At 43.7% G+C, this 25886-nt stretch overlaps 2 protein-coding genes across 9 annotated transcripts in view; one reads left to right on the top strand and one right to left on the bottom strand.

Moving 5' to 3' along the window:
* Positions 1-367: 367 nt before the first annotated feature.
* On the bottom strand, positions 368-25653 carry htr3b (5-hydroxytryptamine receptor 3B). Of its 2 annotated transcripts, none has more exons than XM_033049896.1 (11): positions 25548-25653; positions 23259-23305; positions 14413-14564; positions 13158-13315; positions 11873-11917; positions 9726-9835; positions 8716-8885; positions 6070-6227; positions 4132-4342; positions 2973-3203; positions 368-1720 (listed from the first exon to the last, which is right to left on the bottom strand). In XM_033049896.1, the coding sequence occupies exons 2-11, from the start codon at positions 23267-23269 to the stop codon at positions 1437-1439; spliced, it is 1530 nt and encodes a 509-aa protein (XP_032905787.1). In that variant the 5' UTR covers positions 23270-23305; positions 25548-25653; the 3' UTR covers positions 368-1436. The 2 variants fall into 2 exon arrangements, with proteins under 2 accessions (XP_032905787.1, XP_032905788.1); XM_033049897.1 differs by having other exon boundaries at positions 3009-3203.
* usp28 (ubiquitin specific peptidase 28) overlaps positions 25047-25886 on the top strand; it is a 48409-nt gene continuing 47569 nt past the window's right edge. For 5 of the 7 annotated variants that reach the window (XM_033049888.1, XM_033049890.1, XM_033049893.1 and 2 more), the window contains exons 1-2: positions 25047-25219; positions 25273-25349. In XM_033049888.1, the coding sequence (XP_032905779.1) occupies positions 25302-25349 (48 nt within the window). In that variant the 5' untranslated portion in view covers positions 25047-25219; positions 25273-25301. Of the gene's footprint in view, positions 25350-25886 lie in introns of all 7 variants that reach the window. The other 2 variants (XM_033049889.1, XM_033049887.1) reach the window with 1 other exon arrangement.

Below are 25886 nucleotides of genomic sequence, written 5' to 3'. Positions count from 1 at the left end.
AACATTTAAGAAACATTTGGACAGGTAGATGGGCAGGACAAGTTTAGATGGATATTGAACAAACGCAGGCAGGTGGGACTAGTATAAACTCAAACTCACCAGAGACCCCTGACCTGGGGAAAAGCTCTACATAAATGTCAGTGTTTTCTTCTCTTTGCTCCTTACTTTTTATCGAATTGCATCATCTCCTCCATCTAATCTCAAAGATCTGAAAATAAGGGAGTTGTTTGCCTTCCTTGGTCTCTTCATTTCCCTGCGATCACAGGAATAGCTGTGGACCAGTCCCTGCATTCTGCCAATACTGGTGGCTGTTCAAACAGAACTTTACTACACACCTCTGTCGCTCAGATAGAAGTTAGAAAAACAGTTTTATTTATTTCAGCATGTTTATTTATTATGTCATGTATATTCAACGTTCACAATGGTGTGCATGCAGATATAGTGACACAGGAATGACACAAGGTGACAGTTCAAACCCATATTGTTAGCAGTCTGGAGCAGTCAATGGAAATGACATAAAATTCTTGGGTCAAAGCATTTCCCTCTGTTTCATTCATATATTTCCAGGTCTACGGTGAATCTTCAGGGTTTGTAATTATTTTAACCCATATTCAGCTATTTTCAAGCAGAAGAAAGTTTTGAATGGTTTAGAATGTATTTATTTGGATGTGCAGATCTTGTTGAAGCAGCCGACTTTATACTGAGCAGTTACCATGCTGTAAATATTATCTCATCGTGCTAAATGTTGTTATATAGATCTGAAAGTATTTGGGGATTTTCCCATGATAATAGGAAGTTAGATGCTTAACTCCGAATGAAACAAGAATGTATATTCCATGCTGCTAAATGTGGCCAGCTTAGACATTGGACAACTAAACATAGACGCTGTTTATGCAGCCTGCAAGCTCTCTGTTTGGGAGGCTTTGTAAACTTTGCCAGCTGAGAAGTGCTGGAATTAGGAACAGCTCCAGGGGACAGTAATGGATTTCACAGATGCTGATGATGCTGATGTTGTTTCACACTACACAAAGCTGTTCAGCTTGTCGTATCATTCTGGTTAATCCCCAAAAGAGTACAAACATGTAACCTGCTTTCACAGCAAATCCTAGACTTGGTACCATCTTGTCAGGGAATGTGGAATCTACAGGGGTGGCGGTGGAGGCAGGTACAATCATGGCATTCAAGAGGTTCTTAAGACATGCAAGTGGATCTGCAGGGAAGGGAGAGATATGGATGTACAGGCAGAAGTGTTTAGTTTAACGGGGATTTATGTTCGGCATGGATATTGTGAGCTGAAGGGCTGTGTTTTATATTCTATGTACTGATCTATCTCACTAAAGGGGCTGCTTTAATGACCTAAACCACAGAGGGCTAGTTTCACTACAAGGTTCAGATGGGGAGGTTTGTGGGTGAAGGATCAGCATGTGTGATGAATCTTAGGGGTAGCTCCATATCAGCCAGAGGGTGGTCATGGTAAGAGTGTAAACTGCAAGGACCACCAGATACAAGAGGAACAGGAACCGATCGAGTCTGTAACAGAATGCCAACCATTCATTCTTGGGATTGCTGTCCACATCCAGGTTGTGAAGGCAGAGTTTGATTGAAGAGATCTCCTCCTGTAGCTCTTCCAGTGGCAACCTCCTGCGCTGGAGACCGCGGCTCTCTGTCTCCAGATGCTCCTCTTCCTGCTGGACGCCAGCTTTAGGGTCACTCCCAGAAACTTTACCAAGAGGAGACATAACAGGAACAGACGTAAGTCCTTAAGCTATTCAATTACAATGTGGCTTAACTATATCTTAACTCCATTGGTCTGTGTAACTAAGATCTGTCAAATTCACTTCTGAAACGTTCAATTGCAATGCGGTCTCAGCGGCCGTCTGTGGTGGGACCTCACCCCCATGGAATGAAGGAGTCCTTCCTCACACCATCACTAAACACTGCAGACATTGTAGAGCTGAAATGAAAACAGAAAATGGTGGAAGCTCCCAGTGAGTCAGGTGGCAACATGTGTGGAGAGAGAATCAATGGGGAAAATGTTTCAGTTCAATGATGTTCATTGGATGGTGAAAAAGTAGAATCGGGACATGTATTAACTTGGGGCGGGGGGGTAGAATCGGGACATGTATTAACTTGGGGCGGGGGGGTAGAATCGGGACATGTATTAACTTGGGGCGGGGGGGGGGTAGAATCGGGACATGTATTAACTTGGGGCGGGGGGGGTAGAATCGGGACATGTATTAACTTGGGGGGAGGGGTAGAATCGGGACATGTATTAACTTGGGGCGGGGGGGTAGAATCGGGACATGTATTAACTTGGGGCGGGGGGGGGGTAGAATCGGGACATGTATTAACTTGGGGGGGAGGGCGGCGGGGGGAGGGTTGCTGAAGTATGAGTGTGGATCGCGAGGGTAAGGATCAGGGGCAGTGTGGTGTTTCACATCGTGGCCTTTGATGGAGAGCTTGGACGGGGGTTCACTCTGTTTCTGTCTCTGCGGATGCTGCCTCTAAGGGCCGAATGTACTCCTACTCCTGCACCTATTGCCTACTGCCTGCCCCACTGTGTGTTTCCAGCATTTCCTGGATTTGTTTTAGCTTCTCAGCATCTGCTTTTCCCTTTCCCACAGATGCTGTCTGGTCTGCTGTACAATCCTCATATTATCCTTAACTTCAGCTATCCAGCAAGCAATGTGTTCTGGATCGCACACTTCCTGCATTCTTTCATTCATTAGTTTATCTCTCTTTTCTACATCTATGTACACGTGCTCTGGGCAAATCAGTTGCTATCTTCAAGACTTGAACCCTCTCTCTCAGTTGATACCAACATGTACCATCCAACCTTGATCTTCAGTTGATTCCAGATATTCCACTTAATGCCCGGTAAAAATGGTGACGGAAGGAATGTTGCTACCTCTGACCTTTGCAGGAGAAAGGTGCCACTGTCTGCTGGCCACTAGTATGGAAAGGGAACTGACCAGAATGAGAATGTTCTCTAAAGCATGGCTCCTTACGCCTATCATCACTGTTCCTTCCTCTGGTCTCCAGCGATGGACACGGGCTCTCACTGGTGCTCTGGCGGGAGGGGCAGCTGTTGGCCGTAAAGCAGATTGGTTCTGCGTCCTCATTCATGTTCACAAGCTGTACGATAAAGATGGACTCGGCTAAGCTGATGACAAGCAGAGCCATGCAGACAGCAAAGAACACACCTGAGGAAGAGCAGATCACCATAATGGTCACCGCAACGGACCAGGGCACAACTACCACACTTACATCTAACATTGTATGTATTCAAGTTCTCTGCTGACACACATCACAAACTGTTCTGAATACAAACACATGTCAAGGCATCCAATTATGCCCATTATTTACTCTTTAATCATTATTTTTTGATTGGATTATCCTCTTGGTTGAAGCTTACTGTATGCAAATCATTATTACAATAATAAATAACAATTCATTGGCTGACAAAACGATGTATTTGTTCATGAAACACTCTTCCCTTTCTCTGCATGGTTCAAGCTAACTTGTTCATATTCAATTCAATAGTTTTTATCATCACATGGCCTTAAATATTTTTTGCAACCTGTTTCCTGGGAGATTATTTGTCCACACTGTCATTTGGTTTTTACCTTATCCAGCCCCAACATCCATCTTCAGAGCATTAAAGCAACCCAGTTTCTTTTCAAAAAAATGCCACTCAATCTGCTGAATGTATTTTTCAGTATTTCATCCACTCATTTCACCCCACCATTAGAAATTAATTTGAACCAAGGTGTCAGATATGGAGTACTAAAGATTAGCCCTGTAGCAAGGTCCTTCTGATTGTATCTGTCGAGTCTTATTTAGTTCCAAATGTTGATACTAAGCTCAATACTGGGGCAATGTGGGGATGATTAGGTGCTGTCCCTGGCAGTGTGGAGCAGTGATTCTGAAACAACTATCCTTCACTAACCACATTTGCTGGAAAAGTTACTCTGCTTTTATCGGGAGAAGTTGTTGTAATTCCTCCACTATTTAAATAGATCACATTTAATGAGCAACCTTACTTTGAATATTTCCAACTGATAGTTGAGAATAAAGATGCTGTTGTCAATAAAGATGCAGTTATTTAAAGTTGATGAATGAGCATCTTACCGATGAGTGGAGTGTGCAGGGCAGTGATGGCGAGCTCGTTGTGGAGGTTGATACGGAACACTGTGTATCCCAACAAGGTGCTGGATTTGAACGTTATTCTGCCGCTGCTGTTTGGAGGCAGGAAGTAGCTGGTCACATCAACCAGCATCAGGAACATGCTGGGCAGCAGCAAACTGACCACGTGGAGCAACGGTCTCCTTCTTATTACAACCTGCAAAAAGCAAACCGCTTTTGAAGAGCGTTCTCTCCAGAGATGCTTCCTGCCCCGCTGAGTTACTCCAGCATTTGGTGTCTAAAATCAAACTGCTGTTACATTACGGTTATTTTCTCAGTCCTCTTCAACGTTATGAGGTGGGTTTAGGGCATTGATGGGTAAGAGTGGGGGAGATATGCTGTTATATTTGCCCAGCTGACCAGAGAATTAACTCTTTAATGAATCATTTCCCACCACATCCTCCCCAGCACCAGGGGAATGTGGAATTAAATCCCATTAAGACTTTGGGGGAATTTAGGTCCAAAAAGGACTCGCTCAGGGCTGCGTAGGAAGGAACTGCAGATGCTGGTTTAAACCGAAGATGGATACAAAAAGCTGGAGTAACTCAGCAGGTCGGGCAGCATCTTTGGAGAAAAAGAATAGGTGACATTTTGGGTCATGACCCTTCTTCAGACCGAGAGTCAGGGGAGAGGGAGACGAGATATAGACGGAGATATAGATAGATCTATCATTTCCTTTACCCTGATAGTCTGAAGAAGGGTCTTGACCCGAAACATCACCTATTCCTCTTCTCCAGAGATGCTGCCTGACCCGCTGAGTTAATCCAGCTTTTTGTGTACAGATCTCAGGATTACCACTGTCATGACATCTGCCAAAGTTCCCCCAAAATGTAAAAGTTGGAGTCCCTCAGCTAATTCATAAAAGCACCCTTCCCCATAAAACATATGCCAATAAGGATTGGGGGGGGGGGGGGGGGGGGGGTGGGGGGTGGGGGGCTGGAGAGGGGAAAGGGTAGTCAGAGACAAATCATCCATAACTCACTCATTGTCTTAATGTTTTAAAATCTGAAATAAAGATAAATCTCCCTGTGTCTAAAATCTACAAGCAAATTCGAAACAGGATAGTGTGTAGAATATGTGAAATAATCAGCCTGCTACAACATTCAAGGAGTTTAAAGTTGCTCAACACATCAGCTCCATATCCAGAATGTAGTCTTGATGTAGCCCTTAGCTTCTGTCCTGTCCTGTCCTGTTATATTTATGATATTTCTTGTGCTTTGACATTGTTTGATGCAATGGGAATATTTCCATAGGACATTATTGCCATAGAGGGAGTGCAGAGAAGGTTCACCAGACTGATTCCTGGGATGTCAGGACTGTCTTATGAAGAAAGACTGGATAGACTTGGTTTATACTCTCTAGAATTTAGGAGATTGAGAGGGGATCTTATAGAAACTTACAAAATTCTTAAGGGGTTGGACAGGGTAGATGCAGGAAGATTGCTCCCGATGTTGGGGAAGTCCAGGACAAGGGGTCACAGCTTAAGGATAAGGGGGAAATCCTTTAAAACCGAGATGAGAAGAACTTTTTTCACACAGAGAGTGGTGAATCTCTGGAACTCTCTGCCACAGAGGGTAGTCGAGGCCAGTTCATTGGCTATATTTAAGAGGGAGTTAGATGTGGCCCTTGTGGCTAAGGGGATCAGAGGGTATGGAGAGAAGGCAGGTACGGGATACTGAGTTGGATGATCAGCCATGATCATATTGAATGGCGGTGCAGGCTCGAAGGGCCGAATGGCCTACTCCTGCACCTAATTTCTATGTTTCTATGTTTCTATGTTTCCATTTTTTTAATATCCTATGAAATTGACATAAAAGATGTCTGCATCATATTTTCGGGTTCATTGTGAGTGTAGATTTAGAGTGATCTCGACGATCGACTTACGTTAAACTGAATCTGAGCGTAGTCATCACCTTCGCCCTGCAGCCTTTGGTATGTGGAAGGGACAGAGAGAAGCTCCCACTCACTGTCACCTAAAAACGCCCGGGTGTCATTCTCAACCTCCGCAAGACTTCTCCAATACTTGAGGTTGACATCATTTACTGTCATAAAGCAAAGAGAAAGGGAGCAATATCACTTCATATGGCAATATTATTATTATTCATTCATGGGACTTTAGACCATAAAGCCTAGGTGGAATATTATGGGAGAGTGTAATAGAGGAGAAGGCAGGAGAATGGGGTTTGGAGGGAGAGATAGATCAGCCATGATTGAATGGCAGAGTATGGCCTAATTCTACCCCTATTCCTTATGACCTTAAAAGGCCATTTGGCCCATCGGGTCTGCACCGCCATTCATTCATGGCTGATCTACTTTTCCCTCTCAACCCATTCTCTCCATAACCTTTGACAATAGTTTGTTTTGGTCCCTATCATAAGGGGACAGAATTGGTCCAGATGCATCTTACTGAATGCTTTATGTCTGAGGGGGGTTTAGAAATTGTAACGGTTTTGATAAACTAAAGTAGCAATATTCCTGGGTCAATGATCTGGTAACTAGGAGGTAACGTTGCTTGGGAGTTTAGGAGAGTTCTAATTAGGATTAGAACTCAGAAATATGGAGGAAGCAGAATCTATTATACATTTTTAAAGGAGAAATAGAAAAATAAATGAGAAAAGGCAGAGCAGGGCAGGAAGATGTTTGGGAAATTACACCAGAGAATGGGATCATGTCAACAGTTCTGTCAGCTAGGCTACTCTGACACAGAATGGACATCTTGTGAATTGTAAAACAGGTGGAGTACATTCACCCGCTGTTGCCCACCTCAATAGTAACAATTGTTGTTGTTGGCGGTGCTGGCTCAAAGAGCCAAATGGCCCACTCCTGCACCTAATGTCTATTGTCTATTGTCAAATACACTCTCAGCTCCATTTCTGAAATTCAGTTCCATTGCTGTCAATGGAATTGAATCTTAGGAGCAGAGATCAAAGCACTAAAGTGACTTTGACCACAAACCAGCCATGAATCTCTCCCCTGGATGTAATTTTCAGGAGTTCTTCTCCAAAGATCTGTTACACAGCTGAAGAGAAATTGATGCAGAACTGTAAATTATGTTAGCAGAAGTATGAAATGCTTCCAGTAAAGACTAGAGAGACAAGGAAAAGCAGATAAACGTATTGCTGAAAACAACCCCCCTGCATGCGGTGACTTTGTGGTCACCTATCAGTTCCGTCTCTCTTCTCATGTGTCCGGCATAATATAATCACCACCCCTCAGACAGTCACAGGCCACTTCTGTAAAATATGTCTCCATTAACTTGTCTTGATCATTTACCATCCAAAGCACTTATGTTGTAACCAGATCCATATTGCAATGTAAGTGGATAACAGGCACACGTTGGTAATTGGCGGAGAGGAAAGGATTCATGGCCGGGACAAGCAGGCTGTTTACAAAGGACCTAACTGCCGCACAAAGAGAGATGCAATCAGGTTAAGCTTTGAGTGCTTGACTTTATTTCTTCTTTCCCTGTGCAATCATTTTTATTTTTTTAGAAGCGTTTAACTGACACTATGTTCCAGATTTATATTGGAGATTTAAATAACATGCTCACTCTATAGTGACAATCTTCACAATTCACAATTCCCATCAAGTCAGGGAAGGCACGGGGTTTAAAACCGACCCCCAGATCTCTCCTGCCCACAATTACAATTATTGGAAGGCTAAAAACATACCTGATGCTGAAACATAGCTTTACTATTTTAATGACCTCTCCCATTATCTGTCTGTAAACTGCTCCAGTGAAGATTGAGGAATGCAGGCTTTTAACAATTTTATGAACCCCACACTATTATTCCAGATCCTTCCAAAAGCCCCCATGTTGTTTACCGATAGCAGATGTAGGAAGTGTTCGCACAGTTACAATTTAAACCTACTCTACATCCTTTTCCTTCAACCCTTGCTACTAAAGAACATTGTTCCATCCATCATGTCTTTCTCCTGCCTGTCCAGCCTTGTTTTATTGTCCCACCAACTTGATGCTCGGCAGACAGAAAGAGAGGCATCTGAAGAAGGATCTCGACCCGAAACGTCACCCATTCCTTCTCTCCAGAGATGCTGCCTGTCCCGCTGAGTTACTCCAGCATTTTGTGTCTATCTAAAGTTGGAGGGAAATGGATTCTGAAATGCAAATAAAGCAGGGAAAGGAAGGCGAATCAGAAGGAGAAGTTTTATTTGGCTGGAAGAGATTAAGGGATAATAGTGTGAAATAATGTATAGAGGAAGTGAAAATATGGATGGAGTATAGAGTGATAGAGTCTTACAGGGTGGAGACAGGCTCTTCAGCCCAACTTACCCACACCGGCCAACATGTCCCTGTTACACTGGTCCCAACTGCCTGCATTTGGCCCATATCCCTCTAAACCTGTCCTAGCCATGTAGCTGTTGAACTGTTTCCAAGCATGGTCATTGTACCATCCTCACTACTGGTTTCACCCAGTACTAGCACTGCAGATGTTTATGATGTTGAACAGCCATGCAGATGTTGAAGGTGTTGACCAGGTGTATAATGGCCAGGTGCTTCTCTCTGCCCACCTGTGTGCATCCAGCTGCCAAAGGTGAAGCTACAGTTCTGTTGGTCAAAGGGGAAGGCGTAGATCTGTAGGTTACAGGCAGAGACCACTTGCATCGGCTTGTAGTTTTTAACCACTCCAGAGGCGTTTACATACACATAGGGCAGGTGGGGCGAGTTGCCGATGTCGATACTGCAAGTGAAAAATACCGGCACTTGTTTAACCGTCAACAAACCTAAAGTGAACAATTGTGATTGTTGGCAAATTCCTAGCATGCAACGTTTGCAAAGTAAAATATTCCAAGGCAGAACCTGTGAGATTAAATACAATTTGAGACTCAATGTGGACCCTTAATCCAGGCACTGAGAGTAAAATAGACAGATGTTCATCCTCATGAAGGTTAGAATCTGTTATTAAAATGTACAGGCCATACAGAATAAATCTAACAACAAGAGATGGCATAGATCCGTCATTGAGATGCAGTGCATTGGAACAGTAGATTCCCCCCCCCTCCCTCCCCCCCTCCCTTCCCCCCTCCCCTCCCCCTCCCTGCCAGACTGTGGGGCACAGGCACTTCAGTCGAGGCTGAGTGAGTTCCAGGCATGTTCCAGGGATCAGACTGCACAATGCTTCAGTGTGTTACCTTGCCAGTGCGGCAACAACAGATGTGGCATTGAACAAGGTTCCATCGATGCTCTGCGGTGGATGCAGAAGCTCACACTTGTGCTAGTTTGAAAAAGAGATGTTGAGTTGGGTTTATTGTCACGTGTACCGAGGTACAGTGAAAAGCTTTAGTTGGGGAGAAGCTGTGATATTTGTCCCACACACACAATGGCCTTGTCTCCATGATGCTTGTGGGAAGTTGCTTTGTACAATTTGCTGCAGTTCCTCCAGTACACTATGATTGTGTCCACTCAGTGTTCTGAGGAGGTTCTACAAGGTTTTGCTTTGGACAATAGACAAATATATTTGATGAAAATCAAAGTTCCCTCATCTACTGCTGGGAACACATGGTTTATGCCAATTACTTACAATTCTTGAATGATTATGTCAGGGATCCAGATAGCTTCAACAGGCAGAGAAATTTCATTGATCTGGTCAAAATGTGTTGGGTCCCACACCAGGTAGTCATCCATCCATAGCTGCAGCAAGAGTGAAAGGAGGCAGTGTGTGAGATTGCCTGTTTATATCCATGTTCTATAACTCCGACCATGCGTGAACATTGGCAATAGAACGGTCCAAATTCAATAAAAAGGAACTGCAGATGCTGGTTTATCCCAAAGATAGATACAAAATACTGGAGTGACTCAGCAGGTCAGGCAGCATCTCTGGAGAACATGTCTGATGAAGTCCTGACCCAAAATGTCACCTATCCATTTTCTCCAGAGATGCTGCATGATAGACACAATAATCCAGCATTTTGTGTCTATCTTTCAGCCCAAATTCAAGATTGCACAGATGAGAGTTGAGCCGGTGAAACAAGTCAAGAACTTAAAGGAAGCTATACGTCCTTTACGCTCTTAACTTTAATGGTTCAACCTTTATGTTCCTGGCCCTTCTAAGGTCGTTCAAGTGTTATTGTTGCTACCTTTGATCTCCAGGCGTGTTGTGGAATGCTCTGCTTTGATGTTAATGAGGGCTTTTGCTAAAATGAGCAGCAGAGTTCTCAGCTCGTTAAGCGACAGTTGTTCCTCATTATACTGGGACTGGGACTGTGTGCAGAAATGTCAGCAGAATAGGTTGACAAAATACACCAATGATCCAGGAATGGTATAGAAGTAAATTCTATTCTCCCTGCACTCAATCATCCTTCACTTAAAGACTTAACATTCAAAAGTCCACTAATTTTCAAATGCAATTTGAGATGGGGCTGGAAGCACAGTGGTAGAGTTGCTGCCTTACAGCGCCAGAGACCCGGGTTCCATCCTAGGTACAGGTGCTGTCTGTACGGAGTTTGTACGTTCACCCTGTGACCACGTGGGTTTTCTCCAGTCCCCGCCACATTTCAAAGACATGCAAGTTTGTAGGTTAATTGGCTTCTGTAAATTGTTCCTAGTGAGTGGGATAGAACTGTTTAAGAAGGAACTGCAGATGCTGGAAAATCGAAGGTAGACAAAAGTGTTGGAGAAACTCAGCGGGTGCAGCAGCATCTATGGAGCGAAGGAATTGGGCAATGTTTTGGGCTGTCGTCGGCCTGAAACGTTGCCTATTTCCTTCGCTCCATAGATGCTGCTGCACCCGCTGAGTTTCTCCAGCACTTTTGTCTACCTAGTGGGATAGAACTGGTCGGCTTGGACTCGATGGGCTGGAATGTCTGTTTCTAGGCTGCATCTCTGAACTAAACTAAACAGGTCATAAGATACTAGCTTCTACCATGTTGTGGGCAGATATTTGTCCAGATTGACAGTATCCTCAGTGTAACTGCTGAGAACTGATCTGTACATCCATCTCACCAAACCAGCGCTCCAAACAGTGATTTAACACATAGACACATTCTTTAAACCAGATCCCCCTCTAAATCTGCTTGGCCTCCAGAAGACTAATTTTAATTGGGTGTCTTTGGTTATTTAATAAAATATGTTGCAGCTTTAAGGGCACTGGCTGTTCACAGTTCTGTGGGTTTCTGACATGGAAAGGTAATTTTGGTTTTTCCTCACACAGGTACTGTCTGCTGCCCAGTGTTTTCACCATGCTCTGGTTTTATTTCACAGTTCCAGCATCAGGAATTTGTTTTTTGTTGTTGTCTTCACCAATATCAATCACTCCTATTTTGGCACCTCATCCTTGGACTGCCTGATATTCCCGGGTGGTAAACTTGGTAAGTATAAATAAAACAATTAAATGAAAGAAATAAAATTTAATTATGAATAAAACTGAGTAAAAGTCTAATATTCTCTGGTAATAAAAAACATGGTTTAGTTTAGTTCATTGTCATGTGTACTGAGGTACAGTGAAAAGCTTTTGTGACATAGACATAGACATAGTGTGCTCACCAACACACTAACCAATAGGGCTATTCCCCTGTCCCTGTAGATGTCATAATACTGAGAAACATACACTAGTATATTTGTGTATTAGGTGACATAAACCTGCGACATGCTGCTGTAAGCAGCTATAACTTAGCTAAGGTAGGAGGGTGATCTGGAGAACATGTTGACAATGACTGATTCTAGACATACCTGCCGGTACCACACACTAGTGGTCAGCTTCTGGTTTTGGCCATCCTGAAAGGTAATAAAGAAAAAAATATTTGTGAAATACATGTTCGTTCATTTTGATGCAGATTTGTAAGCAAGTTTGTGAATATTAGATAAATAATTTTATCGAATAATTGGTTGTTTTTACTGGGCAGATTTAGCATCTCAATCGGTAACTGTTACTTATGAACTAACTTTGTCAGAGCTGTGTAAATGAGATATTCACCCTGTGTAGTAAAGACAAGATTGAAAGTCTGGTCTCACACACCAATGTTGAACCGAGGAAACATTTCACCAAGAGAGCACTTCCTGTTACACACAGAATCAAACCACATTCACACAATAATTCCTGCTTCTCCTTGGAGTCATGATCAACATTCACCCCTCAACCAACAGAATTAAAACTCTGTTAGATATTTGACTATTATGTTTTACACGACAATGAGATTATTTTCAAGGTGCGGCGGTAGGCAGTACATAGGACTGTTCCGTGCTTTTGTAACGTTGTGGCACCAACATGTGATGATACTTGTGTAACTCCCTACAGTAGATTGTGTACAAAACATAGCATCTCACTGTACCTCAGTACCCTGGATACATGTGACAAGAAAGAAAGTCCTCCGCTCAGTTCGCAATAACCAACCTGATCTCCCGGTGGCTCAGCACTTCAACTCCCCCTCCCATTCCGAATCCGACCTTTCTGTCCTGGGCCTCCTCCATGGCCAGAGTGAGGCCCACCACAAATTGGAGGAGCAGCACCTCATATTTCGTTTGGGTAGTTTACACCCCAGCAGTATGAACATTGACTTCTCCAATTTCAGGTAGTCCCTGCTTTCTCCCTCCTTCCCCTCCCCTTCCCAGCTCTCCCACAGCCCACTGTGTCCACCTCTTCCTTTCTTCTCCACCCCCCCCCCGCCCCACCCCCACATTAGTCTGAAGAAGGGTCTTGACCCGAAACGTCGCCTATTCCTTCGCTCCATAGATGTTGCCTCACCCGCTGAGTTTCTCCAGCATTTTTGTCTACCTTCGATTTTTCCAGCATCTGGCAGTTCTTTCTTAAACAGAAAGTATAATTCATTCAACATACTTCATTGGATCAAAAAACTTGCTACATCCTTGATAAAAGGTTTGAATGAATCTGCCTGTTTTCCTCCCAAGCAGAGATCCATGCAGTATTCTTCCAAATATAAAGCATCATCTTGTTTTAAATGTTAAATTAAACCATAACCCCTGTATATGAATATGTATGTTAGTGCGAATAGTTTACCACATCAAGCACAGCATGAAGGATGAAGTCTATATAAATGGTAGTGGGCTGTGTCCAGTTCTTTACTGGTCGGATGCCTTTGTCATAGTTGAGCAGTAGTGTCTTCGTTAGATGATGTACTGTTGAATTCTGCACTGATGCACCAGAGCCAACACCACCTGTAAGGAAGAGAACAAGTTAACATAATTACCCACAAAACTGTTGGGGTGATGGGATTTCCATTTTACACACAATACTTACCACACTATAGTTAACCATGATGGCACAGCTGGTAGAGCTGATGCCTTACAGCGCCAGAGACCTGAGTTTGGTCCTGACATTGGGTGCTGTCTGTGCAGAGTTTGCACGTTCTCCCTGGAACCCTGTGGGCTTCCACCCACATCCAAAGCCATGCAGGCTGGTCAGTCATTTGGCCTCTGTAAACTGTGGTCGATGTGTTGGGGTGGATGAGTAAGTGGGATAACAAAGAAACACAGTCAGAGAGCTCAGAATCAGGTCCATTGGCCCATGCCAGCCAAGATGCCCGATCTAGGATGGTGCGTAAGTGGAACGAGCTGCCGGGGGAGGTAGTTGAGCCAAGTACTATAACTACATTTAAAAGACATTTGGACAGGTACATGGATAGGAAATGTTTAGAGGGATATGGACCAAACGTGGGTGACTGGGACTGGCTTAGATGGGGCATCTTGCTTGGCATGAATGAGTTGGGTAGAGGGCCTGTTTCCATGCTGGATGACTCTGTGATTCTTAACAGGGGTATTTTATTTTAATACAGAGTGGACGGATACATACACTTGACTCCCTGGCACATCGGCACAAAGCAGCTGCAACATATTGCCCTCCACTTTCATAGTTCAATAACAATGAATCATGGAAATGATGCATGATATGTGGTCACTGCCATGAAGTGCATTTAGCACCACCACTACTTAATGTAGGTGAATCCCTCAAGCCACCAACAGCCTCCTGCTCCGACCACCGATACAAGTTGATATTCCTTTTTATTGCAGCAATAAATTTTGCTTTCAACTCCTTGGATGATCTTGCTGGCCTCATTTGTGATCATGTTAATTATATCTGTTGATGGTAATGACATAACCCTTGTATTAGATTCCCATTATAAGGGCCATCTCATTCTAAAACAATTTTCAGTGCTTATTCCCATAGCACAATGGATTGTTAATGGCTGTGTGTTAAGAGCCTGATTTCCAAAGTAATTATGTCTCTAAAGGCCTCTTTTTGAAAAGGCATTTACCTTGCAAACGGTCCCAGTGGAGATTTTCCACTTGGTAATTAATGCTCAGATTATGGAGTTGTAGAACTGTGTAGAATTTGTCGGTAGGGAGGGATAACGTGGAAAGGCAACTTTGTCTTAACGTTTTAGTTCCTTTGTCTTGAAGCATTCGCCTGTCAATAATCACATTGATAGATGAATATCACCTATTTTAAAAATTCACGCACTATCTTTCAGACAAACGTGCCATGAAAAGGCCCAATGTTTTAAACAACACGACACGGGTGTGTCATCATAGGAAGTTGGATTAATGATGTTGAATATAAATAATGATTTGATAAAATTGCTCCTGTAGTCTTTAAGGTTATTAAAATAAATAGCATGCACCAATGATGTGAGCAGTGGGTTTTCAGGCATCATTTCAAACAGTTTTTCAGAGGCTCCTGGTTTGTGCGGCTTTATGAACAGCCATCCTGCATGTTACTCAATAGATGGTAGACAAAAGTGCTGGAGAAACTCAGCGGGTGAGGCAGCATCTATGGAGCGAAGGAATAGGCGACGTTTCGGGTCGAGACCCTTCTACAGACTCAATATAGTTCACTATCAATGAGGAATGAGTTGGTCGATGGGACCCAACAGGAAGGATTCAGCCCAGACAATGAAAGTAGCAGACGTGATTCACACTTAAGAGGTAAATTTAGAAGAGCAATTATTACAGTCGATCTAATAAAATAGGGAAAGAAAGAAAGGTTTTGATAATCACATTTTAACAGGAAGAGGCGAGTTTGTAAAAACAAAATTGTTGGGATTAATTACTCAAACATTTTAGGTCAGGAATTGAATCAAAGATTCAGCATTCCCACTTATTGGTCAAACTGGAAGTATTATTCTGGTAAGGAGCAACAAGAGATACTATCGACTAATACACAGCACTACACTACAGTACATACACTAATACTGTATATCACTGAAATAGTCCAGTAACTGGGGAATGAGGTTCCCCGCCTCTTATACTGGCCAAAATGACAAGGCTGACAGTAACTTGTAAGATAAATACAGAAATAATTAAAAAGTTATCCTTGGACTGAAGGACACGTCTTGTTGCCTGAAGTAGATGCAGGTAACCAAATATAAAATACTTACTGTTAAAATTCTATTCATTTATTTGAGATAAGGAATTGAGTTCCCCATAAACGGTAACACGTACGTATGTTTTTGTAGTTACTAAACCATTTTCATTATCAATATGAATGCATAAAATCTATTTCTTTCAACAGCTAATTTATAAGCACTCTTGTATTAACAGTAAAGATTGTAGAAACATATCACTGTGAATTGCTTCTGCTGTGGGGTGGATAATAGAACAATAGAATAAAACTTTAGTTACATAATTTTACACCTAGATAATGCAAAATGCTCATTATCTATTCAGTTAAGAAAATTAAAACTATTCTTAAAATGTCTCAGTATTTTGTTAAATATATTTAAGCTCCTGTTCTGAAGAAGGGTCTCAACCCGAAACGTCGCCCATTCCTTCTCTCCAGAGATGTGGCCTGTCCGGCTGAGTTACTCCAGCATTTTGTGTCTATCTTCATTTCAGTTCTGAAGACTCAGCGGGTCAGACAGCATCTCTGGAGAAAAGGAATAGGTGACTTTTCGGGTTGAGACCCTTCTTCAAACTGAATCAGGGGAAAGGGAAACGAGAGATATAGACGATGATGCAGAGAGATATAGAACAAATGAATGTCCTATTTTTCCCATTTGGTAACATGACTAATAAACATCTTGCAGCAATGTCAAAAGCTAACGGCAGGGATGTGGAAGCCGACTGTAATTTACAATAATCCCGAAATACATCAATCTAATACGTACAAAACCAGTTCGAAAATTCAGACAGATAATAGAAATGTTTCCTCACGAGACCTTACCTGTAATCAGGCCGAAGAGGAAGAGAGCCAGTGACATTTCTTCCCGGGAAGAGTTGTGTTTTGAGTCTTTGCTGCTTTATCTCGATTACAATGAACGGAGTGAGAAACATGTGGCAATTGTGACTATGCAGAGTTTCCTTTCTTTAAATAGCAGCCCGGTGAATTAGTCCCATTTAAACCCTATCCATTTATTTCCTTCTCTGATCATCTGATCTCTGGTATTATTCTGATTCAACAGGTCTAAACGAAGAAGTATTTCCTGAAAAGATTGTAATTTGGGCTGCAGTTTTCTGACGGGATTGGAATTTGATTTGACTGCAGGTTGAGAGGAGGTAAATGGATAAAGGTTTAATGGGATTGAATCTCCTGGGTTTTGTCAAGTCTATACTCCGTAAATGTAAATGCATTGAATGCTTTCCTACGACCGTTTGTGATACTGCATAAATAGCCTTGGCAGGACTAGATCTTTATCAGTAATCAATGATAAAATCATTTCTTATTTTGTGCTCAAACAAGAATATTTTATCATTAATAATCAGATTAATATATCCACATTAGTAACTGCAAGAAGAGGCTGAGGGTTTTTTTGCATTTTCCATTTATAGTTTCTTCTGAATGTGACATAGTACCACAATGAATTAAAGCAGATATAATATGTTAATTTATGATAATTTAAAAATATTGGCAGATGACCATATACATTTTCACATGGTCTGCTATCATTGACACACACCTGATTTTGAGCAATTTTTAAGTCAAATGGCCAAATAAAATAAAAATTGAGAACGTATTATGAACATTGGTTTTATCTGTCAAAGATCAACGTCAAATTCTGCCGGAGAATTGATTGGTTTGGTGAAGGCTTTGGGCTGGCTCGGCCTGTGGCTGCTCTGTGCTCGGGGGATTATAGTGGAGATGGGGGATAGCAGGACGGGGTCTGCACCAGGGTGGGGCTTTCGTAAAAGTGAGAGATGAAGGGAGGGGTGTTATGTAAAATAGTAAGATTAAACGAGAACTTACCAGTTTGAAGTTTGATCTGTATTTTATGAGGAGTTACGATGAGGGATTACGTGAAGAAGCCCGCCAGGACGCATGCGTGTCATTCTTCAAAGCAGCGGTGTGAAATCACAGATAACTGTAATGACTAAACATAGTAAGATTAGAGAAGGGTGGGAGTGGAGGGCACGTAATCCCTCATCGTAACTCCTCATAAAATACAGATCAAACTTCAAACTGGTAAGTTCTCGTTTAATCTTACTATTTTACTTCGGAGTCACGTGAGTGACTACGTGAAGATTTTAAAGCTGTGTGATTTCATGCCGTGGAAACGAGTCCATGCATCACGTCTGCCTTGATGACTGTAGGAGGAATTGTGTTAACATAATTTGGACATGAATTCGACATTGAAATCATAAAATTTATTAACACAAAATTATAACCCCTTTTTATGGGTTTAAATTAATTTACAGAACTTAAAATTGTTTCTGCAAACGTTCCAGGTTTCATTACTGGTTTGTTGTAAAATAGTTGGAATGTTTTTTCCCCTGACCATCCTGCTGCCTTGAGGATTTGGTCCATTGGTACATCCAACTGTATCGCTGCCGATGTAGCTGCAGCCCTGGTGGAATGAGATTTTAAAATATTAGTATCCACCCCAGCCTGTGTTAGCACCTGTTTCAGCCATCTTGAGATGGTCTGGACCGTCACTCTTTTGTGTGGTTGCTTGTGGCTGACCAAAAAGTGCCTTCTCATTGCCTCTTAGGATTTTCGTTTTCTCCATGTATAACGACAAACGTCTTACTATACAGAGACGGTCATCTGTTGGGTATGACCTAAATTGTATATTGAGGCCTGCTGATCCCTGTCTGTTCTGCTTACTAACTCATAGATATGAAACGTAATATTTTCAGTTGAGCAAGTCATGTTGTCCAGTCTTAGTTTATGCAGTGACTGTACCCTCTGTGCCGTGACCAATGCCATTAGCATGACTGTTTTTAATGTCAGTCTGTGTAGGGACAGAGCTGTTGCTGGAGACCAATTCCTGAGCATCTTCAGGACAATACTTACATCCCATATTTGGGAGTATTTGGTTCTTGGGGGATTAGTATTAAAAATTCCCCTCATAAGTTTTGTTACCAGTGGGTGAGTCCCAACAGAGTAACGCTCTGTCCCCTGCCATAGGTAAGTCGATAGGGCACTTCTGGCGCAGTTGATGGCACTGTAACTGAGCCCCTCATCATAGTGGAGGCCTGCCAGATATTCCAGAACAGACGGGATGTTCATGTCTCTGTGGGTGATGTTGTTTTTGTGACAATGCATCTCCCACTTCCTGATATAGACCAGATACTGTTTTTTGGTTGACTGTCTTTGGGCCGCCGAGATCATGTTCACTGTTCGGTCCATCAGTCCCAGTTGTAGTAGAGGTGTTTTTTAAACTCTTCAAATTAATAAGTTCAAATGGTTATGGCATGGGTGGCTATCCCTTGTTACGGGATGTAGCAATAAATCTGGTCTATGTGGGATGGTGATACATGGTTCTAATACCATGTTTAGTACCACTGGGAACCATGGTTGAGTAGGCCAATCGGGTACTACAAAAATACCAGACGCAGAGTCTTGTTGTATTTTCCTTAATACCCGACTGATGAGGCAGAAAGGAGGGAATGCGTAAATAAACAATTTCTCCCAATGCAGCGAAAATGCATCTGTCGCCGCTGCCCCAGGGTCTGGTTCCCATGAAACATAATTTGCTAACTGGTGGTTAAGTCTGGATGCGAATAGATCGATATCTGGTGTTCCATATCTTGCTGTAATATCAGCAAATACTTTTTTATTCAACATCCATTCGGTGTTTTCATTAAATTTGCGTGACCTGGTGTCTGCCACTAAATTCAGTCTTCCTGGTAGGTAAGTGGCTGATATCCAAATATCTCTCTGGATACACCATTGCCAAATTGTATTAGCCAGATTGTCACATGATGTCGATTTGTTTCCACCCATGTGGTTAATGTATGCTACCACGGTGGTATTGTCTATCTGTAGTCTAACATGCTGGTGATATGACCCAGTACAATATGACTTTAGGCCATGGAATGCACCCAACATTTCCAGGTAGTTTATGCCCAGTGTGAGTAATAATGATGCCTCCTGAGCAGTCCATCTACCTCCACAGCTGGTGATGGTATTGGTGGCTCCCCACCCAAGTGCACTGGCATCAGTTTGTAGTACCATGGAAGGGTTACTGACAATGATTGGATTGGAACAAAGCCAGATGTTATCTATCCACCATTTTAGTTCCATTTTAGCTTTGATTGGTAGTTTCATAGGTCTGTCAAAGTGACCTGCATTAATTTAGGGTGCTTGTATTTTTGCTCTCTGTAAGTTTTGATAATGTAGAGGTCCAAATTGTGTGGCTGGAAAGGCAGCCACCATTTTGCCAATTACTTTTGCTACCAATCTGATGGATGGTTTGCTGATGTCAATGAGGTTATTGCAAGCCTCTATTAAATCTCTAGCCTTTCCCTTAGACAGAGTCACCGACATGTGAACTGAGTCAATGGTGAACCCCAAATAGTCCATAGTAGTGGAAGGCGTTAGTTTATATTTAACTGGATGGATAATAAATCCCAGTTTTTCAAATAACTGTTTTGTGGCTGTTACGGTTTGTTTGGCCAATTCCAAAGTTTTGCCCACAATGAGTATGTCATCTAAATATGCCATGACCATGTGTTTTCGTTTCCGTAGAAACGCTAGGGCTGGTTTCAAAGATTTTTGTGAACAGCCTGGGGGCTGATGATAAGCCATTTGGCAGTGCTTTATACTGTCAGAGTTGTCTCATCCAGTTGAATTTTAAGTAACATCTGTGGTCACCTCGTATAGGCACTGAATAGTAAGCATCTTTTAAATCGATGCTGGCCATGAAGTAACCTTTGGAAATTAATTGTTTAGCAGTAACAAAGGTTTCCATTTTGAAGTGAATATATTGTACAAATATATTCAATTTTGTCAGGTCTATGATGATGCGACAACCACCATCTTTTTTTGTTTTTGTTTTTTTTGTTTTTTGTTTTTGTTTTTGGTAAATATATCGGACACGAATTCTAATGGTTCATGTTGAGTTTGCTCAATTACACCTTTTACGTAAAGCCGCTCCAGTTCAGCTTGCGCTTCTGATTTTTCTTTATCAGAAAGCACGAACATTCGGTTCGGTATATGTTGAACTGGAGGGCTGTACTTGTGTATAAACTCTATTGTATATCCCTGGATACTGCTTAAGATGTAAGTATCGGTTGTTAACATTCTCCATGCATTCAGAAAAGAGTGTAATCTCCTACCAACCTCCATGCTCCCTGTATTTTGTAGGGAACCAGACCCACCTACCTCCATAGTTACCAGTGGCAGGTTTACTTCTTTTTGTAGGTTCTTCGCTGCTGTTGTTGCGCTGGTGTCTGGATTTGTGGTTTGGTTGGCGTTGGAGGTCCGCGCATCTTCCAAGAAGGCCGGCCTGGGCCATGGGCTAAAAAAAGACTCATGTTTTGAGTACCGGGCCTTCGAGCTTTCACCAGTCATTCTTGTTCTGCTGGTGGGTGCGTAGGGGTGCTGTCTTTGGCTGTAGTGGGTTTTTGATGGAGTCCCTTTTATTAGTCCCAGGGTTTTTGCTTCCTCATCGAGCTCCTTGACTTGCTTCAATAGGTTGCCTCCAAATAATAGTATTGGTGCTTACTATTGGAACATTCAGGGATATGCAGTTGCCCGGTGCCAGGTGTCTTGATGTGGTGTCCAGTACAGCCTGTTCTTGTAACTGGTTTAGAGACATATAGTCTATACTGGCAGCTAGCTTTGGCTCCAGATTTTGACCAGTCTGGTCTGGCTGTATGAAATTGGACACCATGTCCAGTAGGTTCTTTCGTTCCTGCACCCCTTGCACACTTGTCTTTCCTTCTGCGGACCCCTCTTCCAGGTCAGCCTAGAACTGACCCGCAGTGCTCCCCTCTAATGAGGCAGAAGCACTGTGCAGCCCTTCAAGAGGTACTGCTGTGAGTTTATCATAGGGCCCACTGTGACCCGACTCCATCTCCCGGAGTCTGTCACGTTGGAGCAAATGCTCCACACACCGCTCCATCCGGCTCCAGCGCTCACGGTCGCTGGCCGCCCGCGGTTGTTCAAAGTCGGACTCCTCTGAGTCCACGACCTTGTTTGTTTTTTGTCTAGCCTTACCGCCCGGCCGCGTGGATCTGGCCGGTGCGGAGGCGACATCGGGCACAGCTGATCCCACTATCGGTGATCCAAGTGCCGCTGGCTGCTGCTGGCTGCCCGCTGCTCCGCGGTCCTCCCTCACCAGCTTTGTCGCAGACCTTGTCTTTTTTGTTTTGTCCATGTTCCCACCTGTAGTTGGAAATGGAAACAAAAAAGACCGCAGAGTAAACTCTTACCTGCAAGTTGCGGCTGTTAAACTGCCGCTGCGGGGGAACGTCGTTCCACCGCGTCTGACGTTTCGCAATGCGTGTAGCGATTTGACACGCATGCGTCCTGGCGGGCTTCTTCACGTAGTCACTCACGTGACTCCGAAGTAAAATTGGAGAATTCAGTGTTCATTCCATTGGGTTGCAAACTACCCAAGTGGAATACGAGATGTTGTTCCTCCAGATAGTGTGTGACCTCACTCATCGTCTCATTTGTACTGAAACATGCCAGAGTAATGGGCCAGGTTTACTTCCGATTAAAACTAGTTTACAAACCCTGTGATGTTCTAACACTCTCCAGCAAAATGGCATCATTCATTGCAAAAGGCACAGTAAAACAGTTGATAAAATATAGTCACCTCGCAATCCCTTTAGTCCCTGAGATGACATTAAATATCAAGTTGGTACACAAAATTGCTGGGGAAACTCAGCGGGTGCAGCAGCATCTATGGAGCGAAGGAAATAGGCGACGTTTCGGGCCGAAACCCTTCTTCAGACTGGTCAAGTACCCGTTTACGTTAATCCCATTTTACTCTCCCCTCAGTTTCTGTCCATTTTCTCCAGATTTGACCATACACCCATCTCCCAATAGGGGCAATATATAAAAGCCAGTTGATCTACCAAACTGCAAGATTATCAGATGTTGAAGGAAACCAAAACACCCAGAGGAACGTGAATGGTCACAAAGTGAATGGCCACAGAGTGAATGGCCACACAGTGAATGGCCACTGGGAGAATGGCCACAGGGTGAATGGCCACACAGTGAATGGCCACACAGTGAATGGTCACACAGTGAATGGCCACACAGTGAATGGCCACAGAGTGAATGGCCACAGAGTGAATGGCCACATAATGAAAATGGCCACATAATGAAAATGGCCACATAATGAAAATGGCCACATAATGAAAATAGCCACAGGGAGCATGGCCACATAATGAGAATGGGCACAGAGTGAATGGCCACATGGTCACATGGTGAATGGCCACAGGGTGAATGACCACATAGTGAATGGCCACAGGGTGAATGACCACATAGTGAATGACCACGGGGAGCATGTGTACACTCCAGACAGAAAATACAAGAGGTCAGAATGGGGGATATGGACACAGGCTGCTGGACAGTGCGGTGAGAGCTCTGCCAGCTACACCACTCATGCCCCCAGTAATGTTGTTGGTCAGAACTGAAGATGGCAATTCAAGTCCCAGCTGGAGAATCGAGTTAATTGAATCATCTATTGGACGATGACGAGGAACTCTGAAGAAAGGTCTCGACCCAAAACGTCACCCATTCCTTCTCTCCAGAGATGCTGCCTGCCTGTCCCGCTGAGTTACTCCAGCTTTTTGTGTCTATCTTTGGACTTGATGACTAGTTTGTTTGACTTTGTCTGCTGAGGCCTTTACCTTCTGTCACTGAAGTTCAGAACAAATCCATAAGGGGGCGGTAACACTCAGAGTACAACACAAAGACATACCTTACCTTGACATCATGGGGAGTTGAGGGCAAAATAGTAAAGGCCTGTATTTCTGTTGAGAAAGTAATATTGTATTTCATTACAAAATCTTGTTAAAAAATTATAATTTTAAAATTATATATTCCTTTAATTTAGAATGTTACATTGACCTTGGTCGGATACCAAAATACAAAATGTATGTTAGACATAGAGAATAGGTGCAGGAGTAGACCATGCGGACCTTCAAGCCAGCACCGCCATTCAATGTGATTATGGCTGATCATCCAGAATCAGAACCCCAAATGTTGCATATATATCATTGATAACTTTATAATATTAAAAATGAGTCAATGTGTAACCTACATAGTATTTGGAACTGGTTCTGAGTTAGTTACATATCACAATATTGTTGTATTTTTGTTATATTGGAACAATGTTGTTGTATTTCCCGAGAATATTCTGTGTGGTGTGTTAGTTTGTAGGTTAATTGGCTTCTGTAATTTGTCCCTAGTGTGTAGGATATCACTAGTGTAAGGTTGATCTCTGGTTGGCACGGAGTTGGTGGGCCGAAGGGCCTGTTTCCACATTATACCTCTGAACTAAATATACTTAAGAAGGAACTGCAGATGCTGGAAAATCGAAGGTAGACAAAAGTGCTGGAGAAACTCAGCGGGTGCAGCAGCATCTATGGAGCGAAGGAAATAGGCAACGTTTTGGGCCGAAACCCTTCTTCAGACTCTATGTATACTAAATGTACTGCTGAGGATGCACGGCTGTGGTACTTTCACAGTCACTGTATGATTTGTGCTAAGATTAAATATATTTACCTCTTAAGTCAGTTGAACTTCAATTCCATTCTTAGCACCTGGATAGATGTGGGGTCCCAATATGGAACGTGTAGAAAGGAACTGCAGATGCTGGTTGATACTGAAGATAGACACAAAAAGCTGGAGTAACTCAGCTGGTCAGGCAGCATCTCTGGAGAAAAGGAATAGTCTGAAGAAGGGTCTCGACCTGAAACGTCACATATTCCTTTTCTCCAAAGGTGCTGTCTAAGCCGCTGAGTTACTCCAGATTGTTGTGTCTTTTCTCAATATGAAAAGTCAGGTATTCACTAGATTGAAGGGAGGTGTACAGGGTGCCTGCCTAAGGCTGTGATTTGGGACCATTGCATTTCCTAATGTATATTAATACGCTGTACAAGGCACAGATTCCACATGTACAGACAATACAAAGCTTAGAGAAAGAGACACAAATTGCTGGAGTAACTGCGGGTCAGGCAGCATCTGTGGAGGGTAATGGGCAGATGCCGTGTGGCGGGACCCTTCTTCAGATAAGAAGCATCCCAACATCATCTGTCCATCTCCCTCCACAGACTCTGCCTGACCGGCTGAGTTACTCCAGCACTTTGTCTTTTGTTCCAGATTCCACCAGCATCTGCACTTCCAGATAAAGTGCTTTTTGACAATAGACAATAGGTGCAGGAGTAGGCCATTCGGCCCTTCGAGCCAGCACCGCCATTCAATATGATCATGGCTGATCATCCACAATCAGTGCCCCGTTCCTGCTTTCTCCCCATATCCCCTGATTCCTTTAGTCCCCAGAGCTAAATCTAACTCTCTCTTGAAAACATCCAGTGAATTGGCTTCTGTGGCAGAGAATTCCACAGATTCACAAGTTTTCCCACATCTCCGACAGATGCAGCCCGACCCGCAGTTACTCCAGCACTTTGTGTTTGTCTCGGGCTAAACCCGCATCTGCAGTTCCTCCTGCACTAAGTTGCGCCGCAGAGGGGCGACGACCTGCCGCGGGGGCGCGCCTGGAGCGTCGGGGGCGCGCTCGGCAGCGGGGACGGGAGTGTTTGTGGCTCTCTGTGTCTCTGTCTCCCCGCCACCGCCGCCCGCACGCAGCCTCGGGAGCGCATTTGTCACCAACTTGAAAGAAGAAAAAGTCAACAAATAGTTTGCGGGACAGAAGGAGACGGAGAGAGAGGAGAGAAAGAAGGAGAGAGAGAAGGAGAGAGAGAAGGAGAGAAAGAAGGAGAGAAAAAGAGAAAGAAAGAGAGCAGGATGACTGCGGGGGAGAGCCGGGCGGAGCGCAGCGGCGACAACAACAAGGTAACTGTGGCAGAGTGTAATGGTGGGGACAGTGTGGGATACTGGGATCACCCCCCCCCCCAACTCCCCCCCCCCCCTCAACTCTCCCCTCCTCCCTCTGCAGCGGTGGGGGCACCGTGTGGGATACTCTGTCCCCCCCCTCACCTCACAGTGAGTGAGTGAGTTCCCCAGCCCCCTGCAGTGGCGGCACTAACTGACCACATGGCCTCGTGTTGTTGTAAAAGTCTGGTTTCGCTTTGCATTGATTTCTGTTTAAACGCGGCTTCTTTGTTTGTTACAATAGTTGTGGCTGTAGTGGGGAGGGGGCTGTGGAGGGGAGGGGAGGGGGCTGTAGTGGGGAGGGGGCTGGGGAGGGGAGGGGGCTGTGGTGGGGAGGGGAGGGGGCTGGGGAGGGGAGGGGGCTGTAGTGGGGAGGGGGTTGTAGTGGGGAGGGGGGAGGGGTTGTGTGGGGAGGGGAGGGGGCTTGGGAGGGGGGGGTTTGTAGTGGGGGCGGGGTCGTGGTTATATGGGTGGGTGATGATGCGTTGTGAGTGAGAG

This window comes from Amblyraja radiata, chromosome 33, assembly GCF_010909765.2.
Source record: "Amblyraja radiata isolate CabotCenter1 chromosome 33, sAmbRad1.1.pri, whole genome shotgun sequence".
In the NCBI taxonomy this organism is placed as follows: Eukaryota; Metazoa; Chordata; class Chondrichthyes; order Rajiformes; family Rajidae; genus Amblyraja; species Amblyraja radiata.
Note: the sequence above shows the minus strand (reverse complement) of the source record. Positions and strands in the feature narration are given on the sequence as shown.

Bases quoted from the DNA above. Each gene is read 5' to 3' on its own strand.
- htr3b (XM_033049896.1), bottom strand. The intron at 11,918-13,157 runs GTAAACTATTCG...ATTACCTTTCAG, and splicing joins TTCATGCTGTGCTTGATGTG to GATGGCCAAAACCAGAAGCT. The intron at 1,721-2,972 runs GTCAGTTCCCTT...CTCTTGGTAAAG, and splicing joins TAGAGAACATTCTCATTCTG to TTTCTGGGAGTGACCCTAAA.